The 19,964-nt window shown below is 42.3% G+C and overlaps 1 protein-coding gene across 1 annotated transcript in view; it reads left to right on the forward strand.

The window, feature by feature from the left end:
* LOC120936628 (macrophage migration inhibitory factor-like) overlaps positions 1-4,827 on the forward strand; it is a 32,583-nt gene extending 27,756 nt beyond the window's left edge. Inside the window, exon 3 of the mRNA XM_040349117.1 lies at positions 4,650-4,827. Coding sequence (XP_040205051.1) covers positions 4,650-4,716 — 67 coding nt within the window. The 3' untranslated portion in view covers positions 4,717-4,827. The remainder of the gene's footprint in view (positions 1-4,649) is intronic.
* The last annotated feature ends 15,137 nt before the right edge of the window (positions 4,828-19,964 follow it).

Genomic DNA, 19,964 nt, shown 5'->3' on the forward strand with positions numbered 1-19,964 from the left:
TTTGTTGGCGGGGCGAACTATGATGTCCTTCTGATCACAGAGGGACCGGAGTCCCTCCCTTGGCAAAGGGTGATTATAGAATTTTTTAATTGGCAAAAACTTCAAATCATTAAGTACCAATTCTTTAAAGACATTGACCGAAGAGGAGACAGGAACTGGAGGGTTAAACAAAGAGGGGTTCGAGAGACCTGAATGTACAGTCCCTGAAGTGGCAGCTCTCTCAATTGAGGGCGTATTGGATATAAAATGACGCTGGATATTGATCTTACGAATAAATTTGTTAACGTCTATGAACGTATCAAATTTGTTAAGTTGACTTGGGGGGGCGAATTTGAGGCCTTTGTCTAGCACAATAAGTTCGTCATTAGTGAGTGTGTGACTACTCAAATTGAATAGTCCTTGACCTATCAGACTTTTCTTTTCTTTTTTTTCCCTGGTATTTCCGGCCTCCCCTGTTGCCTCTCTTACGTCCGAAGGCCTTTTGAGGCCTTGGGCACCCCTGTGAAAATCCTTATTGTTGTAAGGAACAGGGCCATAATGACTATGACTGGGGGTATTGATCTTAAGGGTGATTATCTGCTTGCCACAGCAGATGTAGAGTCTCTCTACACTTGTATCCCTCAACAATTGGGTTTGGATGCTGTCACCTACTCTTTGGGCCTTGATCCCTCCATCACTGTTGATCAGAAGGCTTTTATTTTAGAGTTATTGGAGTTCACCACGACCCATAACTATTTCTGGTTCAACCAGAAATTCTTCCTTCAAAAACGTGGTGTTGCCATGGGGGCCAAGTTTGCCCCCAGTCTGGCAAATGTATTTATGGCCAAGTGGGAGGAGGACGTCATTTATTCTGCCAGACATCCGTCCTTGGTGTTGTGGGTCAGATACATAGATGACGTCCTCCTCCTATGGGATGGCACTGCCGAGGCTCTGGGCGAATTTTTTATTTCTCTGAATGAGAATAATCGTGATACAGACACATACCTTGTACAGGCATCCATGCTCAAACAGAGGTTTATGGATAAGGGTTATGATCCTGTGGCAGTTGAGGCAGAGTTACATCGTGTTGCATTAATGGACCGTGATTCCTTGTTGAGCGACAGAGCTCCACGTGAACCGGACACATCATTTAGATTTTCTATGCTCACGTCATACTCGAATCAAACACAAGGATCTTAAAAAAATCTTTGACAAACACTGGGATGTGCTGAAACAAGACAAAGTTCTTGGTCCACAATTACCAGATAGGGCTAAGGTAGTTTTTAGAGGAGCTTCCACATTAAGGAACAAAATTGCCCCGAATGTTGTTGAGCCACCTATTCAACCCATGTTCTTTCAAAACAAGAAGGGATATTATCCGTGTAAAAAATGTAACGTTTGTTTGCATAACACTTGTGGGAGGCTTAAATCATCGGAATTTCAGTCACGCATTACGGGCAAAGTTTACCCCATTAAATCTTTCTGTACGTGCGCTACTACACATATCGTGTATTTGATCACCTGCCCGTGCGAGAAACAATACGTAGGTCGCACTATCAGGGCATTCTCAGTACGGGTAGGTGAGCATGTCACCAAGATTATTGGGGGAGATACAAAGCATACGGTACCACGTCACTATAGACAACATCATAATCGTGACCCTACTGGTACCCAGTTTTTGATCATGGACAAATTCGTTGCCCCTTGGAGGGGTGGAGCCAAGACTAGAGGGGTGTCTAGGCTCGAAACTTTCTGGATATACAAACTACAAACGTATATACCACATGGACTTAACGTCGAGTGGGATATTAATTCTTTTATCAACCAATCCTAGTATTCTATTTATTCCACTTTTAATGGTGCAAGGTTATTTCTGGTACCATTATCACTCAGGTTTATATACGATTTGATAGAATTTTTTAGGTTACGTGTATGTATGTCCAGCTATGAGATTCTGACGCACAATATTCATATAATTATTTATTCTATTATTCATTTATGGGCTGTTGCTCTTTTCTACTTCTATTTAGAATATCAATTTATTGCACTGATAATGTTTATATGCATATATGACCATTTTGTATACCGGATTTATTGTCATAATCATAATGTGAATAAGGTTGGTATTTTGTGCATTATGGTTTCATACCACTAGATGTCCCCATCCTTTTATTTCTTAGATTTTGTTCTACAGCATGACAGTCGTGCGTCTCCATTGGTGGTTTTGATGCTGCTAATGATGTCGCTTCCCCCTTGGAGCGCAAGGTGTCTGCTCTGCGTTCCACATGATTTCACAGCGTCAAATTGGCCTTTCTGAACGTGAATCATGTCGCACTCTTTCTACGCTGTGAACCAGCGTGTGTACATTCCGTCCTTCGCCGTGGTCGACGCGGCGTGCATTCCAGTTTACTCCAGGCCTCGCTTTCAAACCGAGGCTTGGAATGCACGCCATTGACTCCATATTGTCCGAATCCGGAAGTGGCGATTCGTCTGTGTGGTGCGGCGTGTCCCCAAACGGAACACCAATTAAGGTAGGGGACATCAGTGTTTATATATTTGGTACAGTGTGGCAGTAGGTCAGTGCCCCAGGACGATGTTCTATTGAACGAAACGCGTCGGGAGAAGACACTGACCTTTCTGCCAGTTTTATGTTCAATCGCTTTTTTTAACTCCAGTCAAATGTGAGTGTAATCTTTCCCCCTTTTTTAATAAATTTATTGATTCATATGCAGTATCACGCTATGTGTGTTTCAATTTTTCCCTGGTAACCATTCCCATCTTAAACCTGAGAACTTCTATCAGCATCGTTCAACCGGCTCTATATAGAAGCAAGGATCTGTGCAGCATACGTTTCTTTCCTTCAACGGATGATACGGGGTTCCCTGACATGCCACAAGCCTGCATGACTTGATAGGTGTACACCTAATCAGGTCTCATCATCTGGTAAGCAGATCTTCATTCCATTTCCACTGTCAAGGATTTTGCATTACTCATTGACCTTCCTTTCCTTCATGGGTTGGATTGCATCGTGGACTTTGGTCTATTTTCATCATTTGAAGCTGTCTTATTATATGGACTTTTGCTATTAGATTTTTTATTTTTAGCGCCACACCTTTACTCTGTTCAGTAGCTATTTGATCACCTCCCCCTTTCTTTTTTGCACTATAAACAAAAAACGATTTAAAAAATAAATATATAATATTTTTTTACTTTCTGATATAAAACATCCAATAATAAAAAAAAAAAAATCGAACTTCTTCATCAATTTAGGCCAATTTGTATACAGCTACATATTTTTAGTTAAAAAATCCCAATAAGCGTATATGGATTGGTTTGTGCAAAAGTTATCGCATCTACAAACAATTTTTATGGCATTTTTATTTTTTTTACTAGTAATGGCGTTGATCAGCGACTGTGACATTTCAGCTTACAAATCGGACACCTAACTGACACTTTGGGGACCAGTGACATTATTAGTGATCAGTACTAAAAATATGCACTGTTGCTGTATTAATGACAGGGAAGGGGTTAACATCAGGGGCAATCAAAGGGTTAACTGTGTGCCTAGGGGGCGGGTTGTGTGGGGGTTGCTTTTACTGGGGGAACACAGAGATCCGTGTTCCTGCTTAGCTGAAACACAAGATCTCTGTCTTGTCCCATCAGAACGGCGAGCTGCCTTGTTGTTCGCTGTAGAGGCAGTGGGGGGCAGATACAGGATCGGATTGCTACATCCACCTAGGCGAGTATAGTTATTTTTTCCAAAGCCATACTTCTCTTTTAAAGGCATACTAGAGTCAATGTCAAATACTGTAGTCACTTGCGTTAATACATATAAAACGATTAGTATCCCTGTCTCTCTATGTAATATAATGCTATGAGCCAAAGCACTGTGTGCTCTGGATACACAGACAAGCCCTGAATTGTTTGAAAGCCATGATCGGGCTCAACTTTTGTCACCTAGAGTGGACAGTAGTTGCTGATTAGTCTTTTGATTTGGTATTTAAAAGGGAGGAGGTTTTTTAGTTGGCAGGATGCATTTTTTTAATTGACATGGTGAGAAGAATTTGTCCACCCTTCTCTCGCTTGCACTCTCTCTCTCTTAGTTTTGTTCAAACAGAGCTAAAATCAGATATTGGCTTTAATTTCTGAAGCTTAAACGGTTTATCCCTGTTAATCATTATACCCCTCCCTTTGTAGTTGGCAGTTTTTGCAGGGTCCACAAGGTCCAGCTGCCTGTTTAATGTGAGGAAAAAAGACAAAGTGGCTGCCTCTGTCATAGGACACACAGAGCTGTGACAAAGAGGTGAATGTAACTGAGAAAATGGTGGATCTGGAAGGCGGCTGAAATATGTCCCCAGCACACCAAATAGTCCAAATGTTTAATAGATCAGATCACAGTGCAGATAAAGCAATGCTTTGGGGCCATGCAGGGCCCTTTATTCAGGCATGTCATCACATGTGGCCTGGCTTAATTTCCATATCGTGGTGACCCTCCCCCCCCTAGTCATCAACTTTCATGAAAGGCTGTGATTTATAACCTGTAATGCAGATACTGCTGCAGTTTGCAGTCAAAGGCTCATCAAGTGCATATAAATTGACTTTGTGTTTTGTTTTTTTGATAGTGTTAATTTTTCTTTTCCCTTTTTTTTTTTTTTTTTTTTTTTTTTTAGGGTTTACATCAATTATTACGATTTAAATCCTGCTAATGTGGGCTGGAACAATTCTACCTTTGCTTAATTCGACCTGTCGGTGTCTCTGGCCAGATAAACCAAGAACAACCACAGCAGAATAACAAGACTACTCTTCTGTAATACATTCCCTGTTTAATAAACTGCTTTATGAAATAAAGTGACTTGTTCTGTATCTGTAATATTCCTGAAAATATATTTGTTTTTAAACGTAACATAGAAGCGCAGCCAGAGATGTCATTTTTAAATAATACTTTCAAAAAGACTATCAGCATAATCTCAAAGTAACTGGCATTTTCAGACAACAGTAGTTGGGGAAATGTACAGTTTTATTTATTTAAAAAAAAATTCTGCCATTTTTGGGCATACTGTCTGGTTCACAGCTGCACGACTATGAAGTCGTGCTATATCAGCACAACTTCAAAGACGACTATCATTACGATTTCTTGTGTGGCCTGCTGACATCTGCAACTTGAATAGATGTCAATGTAGTCGCACTGAAATCACACAGAAATGGTACAGAAACCTTTTTCAAAGTCGCTGTGACTTGAACGGTTCCATTGACGCAAATGGAGTGTGACTTGTCATGCAAGTTACATGACAAGTCACACTAGTGTGAACTAGGGTTTAATATATGTTAAAAATTCAACATTTTGTAATATTTAATCAAATATTGCATAACGATATTTTTGTGGTGATTCAGTCTCGCGTTCTATTTTTTTCCAGAACCTGCTGAGCAGTCTGATGTAATAAGCCTGTTCTTACAGGTGTTATTCAAGCCAAAAGTTACACAACCGAATGACTCCTCTCTTATCAATAGACTTAGTCTGACGTTGGCTAAACAGAGATCTATGGCTGTGTTGTCTCCTTTAATATCCCATGCTACTTTGTGAATCCTTTATCATTTATTTATAAAAGGGAGCTTTTGCTTTTTTTATATATAGGTTTCGAACATACAATTGACCCATTTTACTATGGAATTCGGTGTTTGCTTTGTGCTAAGAATTATCGGATCCATATTGCCCAAAAGGTCCACTGTTTCCCCTGTCTAAAAAAAAGATTTTCTCAAACAGTTTTTGGATCACCTGGGTACCTTAGCCTGAGAGATCAGCATTTATTTTCTAGTTTTATCAGTTTTCTTCAACGTTAAAATCCATTTTCCACCTCTTTTCTGATTTCGTAACACTGGCCTCTATGAGAAAGGGAAGCCTGCAGTTTTTGGATGTTTATTATAATCCTATATACAGTGGGGAAAAAAAAGTATTTAGTCAGCCACCAATTGTGCAAGTTCTCCCACTTAAAAAGATGAGAGAGGCCTGTAATTGTCATCATAGGTATACCTCAACTATGAGAGACAAAATGTGGAAACAAATCCAGACAATCACATTGTCTGATTTGGAAAGAATTTATTTGCAAATTATGGTGGAAAATAAGTATTTGGTCAACATCAAAAGTTCAGCAGACTTGTTCGGTCGTGTGTACAAGGCCTTAGTCTTCACAAGGTTGTCACACACTGTTGCTGGTATGTTGGCCCATTCCTCCATGCAGATCTCCTCTAGAGCAGTGATGTTTTGGGGCAGTCGCTGGGTAACATAGACTTTCAACTCTGGAGACTGGCTAGGCCACTCCAGGACCTTGAAATGCTTCTTACAAAGCCACTCCTTCGTTGCCCGGGTGGTGTGTTTGGGATCATTGTCATGCTGAAAGACCCAGCCACGTTTCATCTTCAATGCCCTTTCTGATGGGAGAAGGTTTTCACTCAAAATCTCAAGATGCATGGCGCCCCATTCATTCTTTTATGTACACAGATCAGTCGTCCTGTTCCCTTTTGCAGAGAAAAAGCCCCAAAGCATGATGATGCCACCCCCATGCTTCACAGTAGGGTATGGTGTTCTTTGGTTGCAACTCTGCATTCTCTCTCCTCCAAACACGACGAGTTGTGTTTCTACCAAACGGTTCTACTTTGGTTTCATCTGACCATATGACATTCTCCCAATCCTCTTCTGGATCATCCAAATGCACTCAAGCAAACCTCAGATGGGCCCAGACATGTACTGGCTTAAAGCGGAGGTTCACCCTCAAAATTAACTTTTTCGCTAACCTATCTCCAGCCTTAATAAAGGCTTGTAGCGTTGTTATTTTTTTTAAATGTGTACACTTGCCTGTCTGCAGCCTCACTTCCGGGTTTTCTTCCTTGCGGGGAGTGGGCGTGACGCTCCTTTTCCCCGACGGGGGAGCTCTGTGCAATGTCTCCTGGGAGTGAGTGTTGATCCTCCCAGGAGACGATTGACGTGCGGGTAAAGCGCGTCATCGCCTTCCGAAAATATCCGACGGGGACTCGGCTCTATACGGTGCCTGCGCCTGCCGTGTAGAGCTGACTGCGCAGGCGCCGTAAAGTGCCGAGTCCCATCTCGGATATTTTCGGAAGGCGTGACGCTCTTTACCCGCACGTCAATCATCTATGCCTCGTCTTAGAAATGCCTACTCCCCGGGGGAGCGAGAAGCCGGGTGAAAAGAACGACAAACGTAAGTACAGCGGAGAAAAGAAAAATCCAGCATACTGTTGATGTCAGCATGCTGGAAGTAACGGTATATAGATATTTTATGGTGAACCCCTGCTTTAAGCAGGGGGACACGTCTGGCACTGCAGGATCTGAGTCCCTGGCGGCATAGTGCTTTACTGATGGTAGCCTTTGTTGCGTTGGTCCCAGCTCTCTGCAGGTCATTAACTAGGTCCCCCCATGTGGTTCTGGATTTTTGCTCACCGTTCTTGTGATCGTTTTGACCCCACGGGTGAGATCTTGTGTGGAACCCCAGTTCGAGGGAGATTATCAGTGGTCTTGTAGGTCTTCCATTTTCGAAATATTGCTCCCACAGTTGATTTCTTCACACAAAGCTGCTTGTCTATTGTAGATTCGGTCTTTTCAGCCTGGTGCAGGTCTACAAATTATGTTTCTGGTATCCTTTGACAGCTCTTTGGTCTTCACCATAGTGGAGTTTGAGGTTGTGGACAGGTGTCTTTTTATACTGATAAGTTCAAACGGGTGCCCTTAACACAGGTAATGAGTGGAGGACAGAGAAGCCTCTTGAAGATACAGGTCTGTGAGAGCCAGAAATCTTGCTTGTTTGTAGGAGACCAAATACTTATTTTCCACCATAATTTGCAAATAAATTCTTTCCAAATCGGACAATTTGATTTGTCTGTCTTTGTTTCCACATTTTGCCTCTCATAATTGAGGTATACCTATGATGACCATTGCAGGCTAGGGGTGTTGAACATAATCGATGCATCGCGATTCGGGGCCCCCCGATGCGGCATCGATGCATGTGATCCCAATAATCGATGTCGGGTGACGTCATCCCGACTTGCCCCACCCCTCCCGGGAGATCGCTCCGAGCAGGTCTTTTAAAATGTTTTTTTTGTAATAAATGCGCGTTGTAAGGCCACCGCTGTGTGTGCTTTTTTTAAATATATGCAGATTCATACCTCATAGCTCCGTGTGTAGTAACTGCACATGCGATCATGTGACTCCATGGTCCGGCCCGCCTCTCTCTTCCTCTGTCCTCGCATCCCTCGTCTCAGTCTCTTCTGATGTCAGCCCCGCCCGCCTCTCTTGTGATCTGTTACTTTAGCTAAAGACGATGGGCGGGGCTGAGAACGGACATCAGGAGAGATGAGGGGAGAGAGAGGCAGGTCCAAGCATGGAGTCACATGAGGGGAATACAGTATACAGTAATATACACACGGAGACATAAGGTATGATTCTGCATATGTTTTAAAAAGCACATTACAGCAGTGGCCACTTAATGAATTATAACTGCATTTATTATCGCAGATATTTTATCAGCAGTCTGACTCCTACAGCCTGTGCTGACATTTCTTTGCTTTTCACATTCCACTGTGTTAACTCCTAGTGTGCTGGAATGTGCAAAGAGTCAGAGAAAATTCAGCAGACAGTGCAGTGGAACTCACAGGGCCGTCAGTTGTGGAATCTAATGCCTGAGTCCTGACCCCCCAGCAGCCGTGTGTGTATTCCTGTGCACTTTTTAAAGGGGAGTTTCACCCCATTTACACCCTTTAAAAATGCACAGATGACAATGAACCCGCAATAAAAAATATCAGTACAGCGAGGACTTGGGAATGTGTCAATTGTAATAGAAAATAAATAACACGGTAGTGTATTTAAAACTCCAAGTCCTCGCTGTACTGATATTTCTATTGAGGGTTCATTGTCATCTGTGCATTTTCAAAGGGCGTATTGATGACAATGGCAGTACATAAAAACACACTGAAAATGCACAGGCAAAATCATGTATTTTCCTCATTGTTCCCTCCAATCATCCTGTGTGCGCAGAACAGCATGTAAGTACAGAGGAGGAGGGCTGCTGTTATCCGGGGACACAGGAGGGGTACGGGCATGTAGTGGAATCTGATGTGTCACCTGTGATAAGTCATTGGCACTGCAGGGACTGGGCTGTATGGAGGAGAAATATAGACCATCTCCTGTACTATGTCCGCAGTCTCTGATCATCTCCTGTACTATGTCGCAGTCTCTGATCATCTCCTGTACTATGTCTGCAGTCTCTGATCATCTCCTGTACTATGTCCGCAGTCTCTGATCATCTCCTGTACTATGTCGCAGTCTCTGATCATCTCCTGTACTATGTCTGCAGTCTCTGATCATCTCCTGTACTATGTCTGCAGTCTCTGATCATCTCCTGTACTATGTCTGCAGTCTCTGATCATCTCCTTTAGTATTTTGGGGGGAAAGCCATGTGCACTTGCGCTGCAATCGTGATGCATCATCGAATCGTGGACTTGATAATCGTAATCGCATCGAATCGTGAGACCGGTGAAGATGTGCAGCCCTATTGCAGGCCTCTCATCTTTTTAAGTGGGAGAACTTGCATAATTTGGCGACTAAATACTTTTTTGCCCCACTATCAGATGACTTTACACTGTGCCCCTGGCAATGTTTCCAGGGCCACCATTCCTGGGATGCCATTACTTTTTCTGGTGGGTTTTCTTTTGTGTGGAAATAATGGCTTTCGCTATCGGAGTCCAAAAGCCCTATAAATGACTCTGTAGTCCTTTCCATACTGATGTCAATGTTCTGGTGGTATATTGGAAGCCTGAATTTTATGGTGTTTAGGGTTCAGCTGAGCTTGTCGTAATGAGGCCTAGCTGTGTTTTGGTATTCTTAATTTGGTTAAAGAACTACAAAATATATATATATATATATATATATATATATATATATATATATATATATATAATATTTTAAAAAAAAATATTCGAGAGATGTATATATTGTATACACACCTTGTATCCATAGGGAACAGCTGGAAATGTTAATTGTGCCTAAAGTGTAATGCCTCGTTTCCACTGAGCGGAACGGTTCGGTACAGTTTGGAACAGTTAAAATGGTCCGGTATATTCTGGTGAGCGTTTCCACTGCAAATCGGACCATCAGGGACCATACAGGATTTAGAAAAAAAGCCTAGCGTTTCCACCAATCAGTGGAATGTATTGTAGCTCCGCCCTAACCGAACCGTTCCATTTTCTATGGCCCCACATCTGAAGCAGGACCCAGAATGGTGGGGTACAGTTCGGTTTTATGGCACACTTTCATAATGGAAACACCCAAAATAGCGTACGGTATCGAACCATATCGAAGCAATCCGCTCAGTGGAAACGAGGCATTAGTTCACCTTAGCAGAAAATCTGGTGGACCCCGCTTCCTATCGCACCTGGTCCCGGTAACCTGGAGTTCGACCGTTCTGACAGATTGTATATCTGCTTTACCAGTCTGGGAATTTGAAATCCCGCGGCTTTCTCTCCTCTTTGCCTGCGGTGGCAGGACGGGCTATGTGGATTCTGATTTGTCGGAGCTGCCCATGTGATGGCGCCGACCAATTAGAATGCTCTTATATGTACCTCCTGATGAGGTACATTTAGGAGATTAAGCCGAGAGGGTTTCTAAGCGAGGTCTCCTAGCGGGTGATCGCCAGACTCCAGGTCAACGGGACTGGGGGGGGGGGGGTGGGTTCAGTGTAAGTTCACCTTACAGATTTTTCTGTAAAGGTAAACTTGCCCTTTAAAGGGTCACTAAAGGATTTTTTTTTTTTTTGCTAAATAGCTTCCTTTACCTTGCTGCAGTCCTGGTTTCATGTCCTCATTGTTCGTTTTTGCTTTCATGTTTCTGTAAATCCTCTCTGTTCTGGACACTTCCTGGTTGCCTGTTTCCTGATAACCACAGTACTGGGAGATTTCTCACGGTGGTCACTAATCAAGGAGATGTGATTACTGTGTGTAAAACGAAACTGGATTGGTGCTGAGGAGTCTTAGATAAAGTATCACTGCTCTCTATTGGCTGACTGCCCTCTAGTGGCTCTCTGTACATCAGAGAACCAGCAAACAACAGCAAAAACGAAACTACACTGCAGGCACATTATATGATTGTTTTTTTATCTATTTTTAATCATTTTTAAAAGGAATCAGTTAACTATTTTGTCTCTATGCCCTGTAAACAGTCATTTCAGCTAAAAAAAAAATTTCCTTTAAGCAGCGTCCCAGATAAATTTTGTCTTTATATTCCTCATGGAAAAAAACCTGATGGCTGTATATCTGCAGTGCTAATCTCATGTGCTGTGACTGTCGCAACAAGAAGACCTGAAAGAGGGCACACAAATTTAGTGTTTTACAACAGATACATTTTATTATATTTAAAAAAGATTTCTTTCTGATGCATTGATGGATTCAGAAAGTAATTTACTGTTTGATTATACTGCCATACACCGGGGGATTCAATACTGGTGAACAAAAATATTGTAGGCCAACCCTGGATGCCCCTCCTACTCCCAGCATGCCTTAGTTTTTTGCTTGTGTCACCATTTTCCCACTTTAAAGTGCTGGTAATGTCAACTTTTTAACTAATATGGCTTACCTGTAGGTACAGTGGAAAACTCCTAAATTTGCACTCTTTAGGAGACATTTACATGGCATGCAGCCGGTGATGTCACCGGATCATGCGCTCTGAAGGGACAGCATACCTGTGCTGTTCTTTCAGAGCAGGGGAGCACATTCACAGAAGATTGCTGTCGCTGTTTATAATCCGATTTTCTCTTCCTGGTTTAGGCTGGGTTCACACTACTACACTACTTTCATCCTACTTTGCTCTGTGTTCAATGTTTCCCTATGAGAGCGTCTTGTAGCGTCCTACACAAGTCGGTCCGACTTTGAAAATGCTCCCTGTACTACTTTTGGTCCTACATTGATCCTACTTCAGGCCCATTGAATATCATTGAAGTCGGACCAAAGTAGTATCCTGTTCATGAAAGTAGGATGGATGTAGGACCAATGTAGGATAAATGTAGGACCAATGTAGCAGAGCAAAGTAGGATGAAAGTAGTGTAGTAGTGTGAACCCAGCCTAACACAGAGTGTGATGTCTGGGCATACAGCCAAGATAGCGAACATTGTTGATTGGAGGAAAGGCACACAGCTGCTGCTCTCTGCTACTCTATTTTAGCAGCCTCCTTTGACAAAAGATTCAGGCTGGGTTCACACTACTACACTACTTTGATCCTACTTTGCTCTGCTACATTGGTCCTACATTTATCCTACATTGGTCCTACATCCATCCTACTTTCATGAACAGGATACTACTCTGGTCCGACTTCAATGATATTCAATGGGCCTGAAGTAGGATCAATGTAGGACCAAAAGTAGTACAGGGAGCATTTTCAAAGTCGGACCGACTTGTGTAGGACACTACAAGACGCTCTCATAGGGAAACATTGAACACAGAGCAAAGTAGGATGAAAGTAGTGTAGTAGTGTGAACCCAGCCTCAGGCTGTTTTTTGTCTAAAAAGTAAAAAAAAATGTCAGGAGTTCTCAGGCTGATAACAGGGGAACCGTTCAGAAGAGAGCTAAAAGACTTAGCTCATTGAAAAGAGATGACAAAATACTGCAGATATATGTGCCCAGCTCAAATTTCATGAATCGGGTTTACATCCACTTTAAGCTTTGACTATAAAACCTGGAAGCTGATTGGTTTCGATACACAGCTGCACCAGGTTTTGCACTCAAATTTTAGTAAACTTGGGAGTGCAAAGTAGTCTTTAGGCCCAGAACTTGCTTCCTTCCCATGGTAGTTTGCCTTTCACTTCAAGGAGATCTCCCTCTATTGCCTACATGTAGTTTGGGCATGAGAGTTTAGTGGCCACTACTTTCTTCAAAGACTTGCTCTCCCTTTTTCATTCCTGATGGTCCCTGTGAGGGTGGAACTAGCCTCTCATTCTGCTATTGCTTGGTGGCTAAGACAGACCATTATTCAAGCATATGGTCTCAAGAATTGGGTACAACCTTTTTCCTGTCAAGCCGCACTCTGCTAGATTTGTAAGTGCATTTTAGCTTTCAGATTTCTCAGAGTTTTACCAGGTGGATATCCATACCTCATCTTATGCCAGCTTTGCACTTATTTTTCCTTTAGTCGGCTCTTTAAAGCGGGAGTTCACCCGAAAAAAATTTTTAACAGTAGATTGATGCTCATTTTGTCAAGGGGAATCTGGTAGTTTTTTTTAAATCGAAGCAGTACTTACCGTTTTAGAGATCTTCTCCGCCGCTTCCGGGTATGGTCTTCGGGACTGGGCGTTCCTATTTGATTGACAGGCTTCCGACGGTCGCATACATCGCGTCACGAGTAGCCGAAAGAAGCCGACCGTCGGTGCGGCTCTATACGGCGCCTGCGCACCGACGTTCGGCTACTTTTGGAAAATCGTGACGCGATGTATGCGACCGTCGGAAGCCTGTCAATCAAGTAGAAATGCCCAGTCCTGCAGCCCATACCCAGAAGCGACGGAGAAAATGCATCTCTAAAACGGTAAGTACTGCTTTGATTGTAAAAAAAACACCCGATTCCCCTTGACAAAACGAGCCTAAATCTAATGTTAAAAAAAAAAGTTTTTTGGGTGAACCTCCACTTTAACCTGCAGGTAGCCCCCAGTTCTGTTCTTGTTTGTAGGCCTATTATCATTTTGTTTTCTGTTGCCCATCCCTCAGTTGGATTTATTTTTTATTTTTTTGCATGTCATGACACTCGCTTTGTGTCTTTCAATGGACGAGAAAGAAAATAGTATTTTTGTATCCACTATAAAATGATTTCTTGCAGTCTGCTGTTGCCCTCACCCATCTGTGTTTTATTATCATGCTCTTGGTAGTGATTGCTACAAAACTGAGGCATGCTGGGAGTAGGTAAGGTTATACTGTGCTGACCTTTTTCAAATTTTTTTTTTCCCGCCAATGTCCAATCCTTCTGTAGGTTGCAGTATAAACCAGCAGTATATGACTTCCTGTGTTTGTCAATAGACTTAAAAAAAATTATTTTATGGAAAGTACAAAAATCCTATTGGAGTAACATGAGGCGGTGCTTTCACTATAGTCTTAAGGTCTGGTATTACAGGCCCACTCTCATTGGCCAGCGGCCACTAAGGCTTTGATCTTATAGCGGTCTGTTGGTCTTAGACAGAGAGACTGTATATAACAGTGCTGCCATTTATCCTTTAAAATACACATGAAATAAAAGCAAATGATATGCACAGTACACCTAAAATATATTTAATACATGAGGATATATAATATAACAAAAAATAATACTGATGTAATTAAATGGTCACTAGATGAAAATGATACTAAATGTATGCAGAAAGCAGCAGTAGTAAACCACCTTCTAGGATACATCATACTCGAGTAGTATCTTAATATTGAATAAAGAAAACAAAAATACCTAAAAAAAAAATGTATTACTAAATAGGTTAGTAAGGACAATATCTTATAAAAGAATATAAATTAATTAAAATAGTTATATAATCGCTTATCAAGGACTAATCAGAACCTATTACAAACTAAATTAAACAATAGTTCTTCATGGAGGCAAAAGTATTTAGTATATAAATCCAATAGGTTGCCTGGTTACATAATTTTCAATTAAAATGCAATGGTTTCTGTGGCAAACACTGTAAGCCCTTCAGTGGATTTATTAAACCTCAATTCAGTATTCTTCCACTGTTCTCCAAAATGCCTCTGCAAGTTTCTTTTTGTGAGACCAATATAGAGGAGGCTGTGAAGACAGGTAAGGCAACATACTCACTGGAACAGTAAAAAAAAAAAAAAAATGTATTTGATGTTTTGTCCTAGAAGCTCTTTTGTCAATTCTTTATAAATTTAATTTACATTAATGTAGGCATTTCAATTTGTTTTGCATTGGGGGAACCTAAAGTTAACATGAAAAACTCTCTTTATACTGTTTCTTGGTGGTTATACTTGGTGCTAGTTTATTCTTAAAGCAGTATTAAGCCCCAAAACAAATTCTTTAATTTGGTGACTGCATTAGCTTTTAATTTTGTAGACTTTTTCTTTTTGCCTGGCCAGTAAGACACTTCCTGTCTTTAGCCTCGTACACAAGCCGATGTTGGTACAGCAATCTCTCCTGACATTTGGCCCATGTGTACTAGGCATTGGGGTGTGTCTATCAGTGGTGGTGCGTCCATAGAGGGCGCCGGAGCGCCGCCCCCTCTCGCTCCCACACCGCCACTGAATACAATATATAGATTCATGCATTGCATGAATCTATGTATTGCCGCTGCCGCCGACTATTCAGATGGCGGGCCCCCTGGTGAGCGTCGGCCATCTGAATAACAGCAGCTGGTTGGCTGTGGAAGTGCCTATCAGAGCCAGCGGCTCTGATAGGCTTTCCGATTACAGCCCTCAGGCTGTAATAGGCTTCCAAATACTTATCCAGGGACGCACTGGGGGTGCGTTCCTTGGATAAGACTGACAGGCGTCTCAGCCAATCGGGTTTACCAGTTCTGGTTACCGGTAACCTGATTGGCTGAAGCGTCATCGAGGGTGGGAGAAGACATCGAGGGACCGTGGAAGGAGGATGGCCCACCCCAGAAAGGTAAGGGGCGGGCAGCATTTTACAGGGCACAGTGGCGACAATTACTTGGCACAGTGGCGACAATTGGCACAGTGGCGACAATTGGCACAGTGGCGACAATTGGCACAGTGGCGACAATTACTTGGCACAGTGGCGACAATTACTTGGCACAGTGGCGACAATTACTTGGCACAGTGGCGACAATTACTTGGCACAGTGGCGACAATTAAAGGGCACAGTGCCGACAATTAAAGGGCACAGTGGCTGCGTTTGATGGCATGGCACGGTGGTGACAATTGATGGCACAGTGGCTGCGTTTGATGGCATTGCACAGTGGTGACAATTGATGGCCCAGTGGCTGCATTTGATGGGCACAGTGAGGCTGCAATTGTTTGTTTTTTTTCGTTTGTTTGCGCCCACAAAATATTTTGAGCACCAGCCGCCACTGGTGTCTATGCTGGATGAAAGTAGTAAAGCAAAGACACCTTTTAGTCAGCAGCATTCAGTATGTGGAGAGAGTAGTGTTAAACTAGCAGATTTGGATGGATTTGACTAATGAATTCAATCAAACTCCAGCTTTGTAAACTTCCAGCTATCTTTTTTGGATAAAGATTCCATATAAATGAATAAAATCTGCCTGGATAAAGCACAAGTCTAAAACGTTTGAGAGAAAATGTGAAATGCTTTTCCTTTATATTGTTGTCCTTGTCTGGTGTCTATGTATTCCACATTTTCCAACCCATGTTCTGGGCATTGACCTGAGAAGGTTATCTTTTAATATTTGCTTATTACGGCAGGGGAACTATAGAGACAGCTGTTTATTCAGGATGGCCTTCTAAAAGCTCAGTCTATATGAACACAGCTGTATCTACAGTTAAAAGAAAGACTATAATTTTTTTTAATTTTATTTAACTTGGTCTCATTCTGATTGGTGATCCCATTGTTCCCTAAAACACCTCTATATGCTAGCTGAAGTTCCACCCCCTTTTGAAGACCAATTTATGGTCGTTCCTGTGAGGGTGGTACAGCCATGCTCCCTTCAAGCTGGATCATCTGTCACTATTGTGAATGTCAATCAGTGTATCTGCCCTGTATGTGTAAAAGCAGCTGCAGATACTTTAAAGTGGTTACAAAGGCTCAATGATCTTCTATGCTTGAAGGTAAAAAACCTGTGTGCAGCAGCCCCCCAATACGTACCTGAGCCCCATCATGATCTAGTGATGTGCACAAGAGCCTCGGCTCTCCGTAGATTCTAACTCCTCATTGGCTGAGACAGCAGCAGGAGCCAGTGCGAAGAGGAAGGGATGGGACCAAGCCACAGCTCTGTGTCAGAGGCAGAGCAGTGACTCGGGAGTGAGCGTACTTGGGTGTCCTAACAGCAAGCTGTTTGCTCAGTGGGCACTTGGCAGGAGGGAGGGGCCAGGAATGTTTATATATTGCAATTTTTATTAAAGGAGTTGTAAATAAAAACATTTTTTTTGCTATGATCTTTGCTTGCAAGGTACATAGAATCGTATAATGATTATTTTTAAAGCCGAGTAAAAAGCGATTATAATCATTCATCTGTGTTACCTCTGGGTATCTAGTTTAATTTCTTCAAATGACTTCCTGCTTCTCGGCGCTCGTTCATGTTAGCGCCGCCGCTGTACTGTAAAAACTACATTTCCCAGTGTCCATTTTGCATCGCGCATGCGCAGTGAACAAAAATGGAGTAAGGTAAAAGAATCTATTCAGATAAAAAAAAAAAATCCTTTACAACTCCTTTAACACTGCAGACTTTGGTAGGCTAATGTAAATTTACTCAGGAGCAAAAGCAGTCCCAACTGTCTTTTTGGTTTGCTGATGTAGGGATCTGCTACCCTCTACTTTCTGTATTTGTAAATGCCTGGACTGCTAATATTTTATGTATGCACTTCCTGTCTGTGGATGGTTTGGTTGAAACCCCAGAAGGATGAAGTAGAAAGAGAGAAAGTCTAAGATAGATGTCCTGTGCATTGGAGAGTTGTTTCTGAACCCAGACCAGAATGCAGGGATTACGAGGCAAGTGCTCTTATGTGTAATCGTTTACTATTGTTGCCCATAGCGTGTGTGTGTGTGTGTGTGTGTGTGTATAATATACACACAATTATATTACACACTCACTGGCTGCTTTATTGGGTACACCTGTTCAATTGATTATCAGCCAATCACATGGCAGCAACTCAATGCATTTAGGCATCTAGATGTGGTGAGATGACTTGCTGAGGTTCAAAATGAGCATCCGAATGGGGAAGAAAGGGTATTTTAAGTGACTGAACGTGGCATGGTTGTTGGAGCCAAACGGGCTAGTATTTCAAAAACTGCTGATCTACTGGGATTTATACGCACAACGCTATCTAGGGTTTACAGAGAATGGTTCAAAAAAGGGAAAATATCCAGTGAGTGGCAGTTGTGTGACGGAAAATTATTGTAGCGGTCAAATGAGAATGGGCAGGCTGGTTTTACATAATGGGCAACAGTAACTCAAATAACCATTTAGATACAACCAAGGTATGCAGAATGCCATTTCTGAATGCACAACACATCACACCTTGAAGCAGATGGTCTACAGCAGCAGAAGACCACATCAGTCCTGTCAGCTAGGAACAGGAAACTGAGGCTACAATTCGCACAGGCTTACCAAAATTGGACAATAGAAGATTGGAAAAACATTGCCTGGCCTGAGTCTCGATTTCAGCTGTGAGATTCAGATGATAGGGTCAGAATTTGGCGTAAACACCATGAAATCATGGATCCATCCTGCCTTGTATCAACAGTTCAGGCTGGTGATGGTGGAATAGTGTGGGGGATATTTTCTTGGCACGCTTTGGGCCCCTTAGTACCAATCGAACATCGGTTTAAACGCCACAGCCTCTCTGAGTATTGCATATTATGTCCCTGTGCTGTTGTGTGCTCAAATTAAATTACGTTTTGACTGCTGCAGCAAGAAAAAGGTGTGTACACCTTTTTAAGAATTAGTATGGGAAGTTTCTGCGCTGTCTGTGCTTCATTAAAAAATAAAGAATCATTTTTGTTTATTTCTTGTCTGTTCCCCTCTTTTACTTAGATGTCCTAGTTTCTTCTATTTGCTCTTGGGAACTGGATACCCCCAGCTTGTTGGTAAGCGCTTAGACGCAAGTTTCACAACTCGCATTCGGCGCTCTATAAGTATTTTTTCCAATCCAATAAAAAATTGTGTACAATATCTACCGTATCAACAATGTCTGCTATGACAAAGCATAACAAATAGGGTTGCACCGATACCAGTTTTTTTTTAAGACCGAGTACCAATACTTTTCCCTCAAGTACTCGCGGATACTGATTACCGATACCCATTTTCAAAATTAAAAAATAATTATTTACACTTTTTTTTTTTGGTGGTAGGGAGAGGTTATTGTTTTGGGCGGAGAAGTGGGATGTGGGTTGTTGTTTAGGGTGGAGAGGTGGGATGTGGGTTGTTATTTAGGGGGAAGGGGTGGGGTTATTGTTTTGGGTGGAGGGGTGGGATGTGGGTTATTGTTTAGGGTGGAGAGGTGGGGTTATTGTATTGGGCAGGTGGGTTGTTGCTTAGAGTGGGGATATTTGGGAACCCACAAACTGCCAATCACTGCACCCAGCAGACCTGCCCTCCCCCTCCAAGAAGTTCTGCAGCAGCAAAGCCTGGCTCAGTGTAGGACACACTACTCACCAGGCAGGCAGATCTGTCACACCGCAGCCACCTACAGAGGAGCCAATGAAACGTCATTGGTTGTTGAGGACGCAGCGGCCTCGCTTCTTAACAACTGACTGCCTGCATTCTTTTGTATACATTTCATCTGTCAGCAGGGGAATCGCACTGACAGATGAAAGAGTCAAGCCTGAAGGTATCAGTTTCGGGTATCGGCGCATTTGCATAAGTACCGATACTCGTGCAAATGCTTAGTATCGGCACCGGTGCAACAATAATAACAAAAGTTTTATATAGTGCTGTAATTCCTCAATTTCGCATTGATTCCTTTAAAGTGCCATCCGTGCAAAAAAGGTCTTTTTTTTTTTTTCTAAAGTGCAATAATATATAGCCAAGGTGATGAAAGTATTGTGCTCCCCTTCCTCTTGTGCCCTCACCAGCTATTCATGTAAAGATCGCCTGTACTGGTGAAACATATCTTTTATAGATGTGTCTTTTATCTCCTTCCACACATCCCCAATAGTTAGACGTACTCGTATGATAAGAAATAAAGCATACATGGCGTGATATCGTAGAAAGAAGAAAGTGTCCGCACACTGGAACGAGATGTTAGCTTGAAAGAAATCTTTATTGTTCATGCCAGACAGACAATACAGAACCAAGGTTAAAGGG

The sequence above is a fragment of the Rana temporaria genome, chromosome 1 (assembly GCF_905171775.1).
Source record: "Rana temporaria chromosome 1, aRanTem1.1, whole genome shotgun sequence".
In the NCBI taxonomy this organism is placed as follows: Eukaryota; Metazoa; Chordata; class Amphibia; order Anura; family Ranidae; genus Rana; species Rana temporaria.